General features: G+C 39.8%; 1 protein-coding gene across 1 annotated transcript in view; it reads left to right on the forward strand.

The window, feature by feature from the left end:
* Positions 1-2194, forward strand: part of UIMC1 (ubiquitin interaction motif containing 1) — a 92683-nt gene that overhangs the window by 50096 nt on the left and 40393 nt on the right. The window contains exon 8 of the mRNA XM_045284687.1: positions 1981-2134. Coding sequence (XP_045140622.1) covers positions 1981-2134 — 154 coding nt within the window. The remainder of the gene's footprint in view (positions 1-1980; positions 2135-2194) is intronic.

The following is a 2194-nucleotide window of genomic DNA, read 5'->3' on the forward strand; positions in this document are numbered from 1 at the left end:
TGTAGTTGGAAGCTGTCTTATATTCACAATAAGACAACAATAGACAGACTACTCCCTCTTGAATACATTAGTAGTATAAGGTACATTCTCTGCATTTTAGAGGGCTGGCGTTGAATACAAAGGAGTACAGTGCTTGGTATGAGCTCCAGTGACATTCATGTCACATAACATTTCTGTGCCTAGTGAACTTTAGAATGCCAGGTAACTGCTATCGATAGCTATTAATTTTCAGCAACTCAAGACTATTTCTAGGTATTCATTGACCCTGCACTCAGGTAGCTTTATATGCACAAGACCCTTTCTTGTGAGATACATGAACAGAGGAACCTGGGGTTGGGGAGCAGGAAGCCCAATGACTAAGCTTGGACTAAATAACAACCTAGGACCTCCAGCCCACTTGACTCACCATCCTTTAGGTAAGAATAATAGAAACAGATAGTCTCCCGATACTTGGCAGAATCAGCTTACAGAAACTAAGTAGAGGCTTTTTGCTTCTGCCACAACATGATAGAATGGAAATATTGAAATTTTTGTTACCAAACAATCCTGGGGTTCAACCTTGATTGTCTTGTTTGTTAATTTAGTCACCAGCCGGTTGCTTTACTTTCTAAGCCTCAGTTTCCCTTTCTGTGATATTGGAGCCTGTGATATCTGTATCTAGGTGGTGGTTGTAAGGAATGCATATCTAAAATGCATGGCCAAGCCTGGCATAATATAAGAACTCAATAATTAATAGTTTTGGTCTCATCTTTCTTTTGTTGCCCTTTCACAGCATGTTTTTTAAAATAAAGAAGACATTTTGGGGCAGCTATAGAAACTGTTTGACTCATAGTGTTTAAATAGCCTGTTTCTCTTTTTTGCTGGTCCACATTCATAAGCAGTAGATTTTAGGGATATCCAAAATATACAGACCAGAAGATCTCAGTTGACACAGCTCGGATTATATACCATTGTAGATTTGGTCAGTTTTGTTTTTATACCAGAAGAAGGTTTATTTTCCCTCCTTAGTGAGGCATGTAACAACCTAGGGGCTGGCTCCTTGTCCTTTAGTGAAAGCAGTGGCTATGCAGGGCAGTTTCACATAGATTGGATAGGACATGCTGTCCTTTAAAGCAAGTGTTAGGCAGTCGTGCTGCAGTGCTCACGCACACTGTTGAATTAATCACTGCAGAGTTCTCGGCTCTGACCTGTACAGATAAAATAAAACTGCCTCTGAGCAATACAGGCAACCATAGGAGCAATGGCATCTATAAAACATTGTGCGAAGTAACAAAGATAAGGTAAAAGAATAGCGTCGTAGGACTGATTGTATTAATTGATTATTTTCTTTGGGCTTTCTTTTAAGTAGTTGGGTCTTAGTTTTATTTCCTCTTTCAATCCCAAAAGTTGGAGTATCACATTCTGAATAAAATATGTGAGAGGTATTTTGTCTTAGGTGGCCCAAGTAGAGACTTAGGTTCTTAACTTAAATGCTAACTGTGCTGCTTCTGGTTTAGTTTCTTTTGTTTCCTAACTCCTTATGTCATAAAGTTAAAGTGATCACAGTTGTTTGGTAAGATTCAAAAAATATTTTTAAGATGCTGTTGATCTACAAACTCAGGCATGGCATTAAAACACAGTAGGCCAGTGACTCAACGACATGCCTTGCAGTGTGGCAGAGAGATTGTGCTCCAGTTTTGGAGTCAAATTGTACTCTGTGAATTTTAGCTCTGCTACTTCTTCTGTGACTTTGGGCAAATTGCTGTACTGTTTTGGACAGCCCTTTTCTCATGTGTTAAAGGGCATGTGAGTACCTCAGACGGTTTGGCCTAAGTGTTAGCTATACCTCCCAATCCTCCATCCCACGCTTTATCAACTGAGTTGATTGATAATTGTCTCCTTGAGAATAAATGAGATATGGCTGGAGTCTGTTGCATTTCTCTGGGGGGGGAAAGATACTTATAAACTGAAGCTGTTATAATGGTTGATTATGTTCTTTAGGTTGGTAACAGGGAAGATGCTGAGAAGGCAAGACCTGCTTCTACCTTTTCATCCACTAACCAGGTATCCTGCCCACTGTGTAACCAAGGCTTCCCACCCACAAAGATTGAGCGACATGCCATGTACTGCAATGGTCTGATGGGGCAAGACACAGGTAAAGACTCACTAGGACAAATACTTTTTTTAAATTATATACACGGTAGCATTTTAATCG

This window comes from Echinops telfairi, unplaced genomic scaffold (genome assembly GCF_000313985.2).
Source record: "Echinops telfairi isolate 266 unplaced genomic scaffold, ASM31398v2 ScPeMD7_7469;HRSCAF=8507_0, whole genome shotgun sequence".
In the NCBI taxonomy this organism is placed as follows: domain Eukaryota; kingdom Metazoa; phylum Chordata; class Mammalia; order Afrosoricida; family Tenrecidae; genus Echinops; species Echinops telfairi.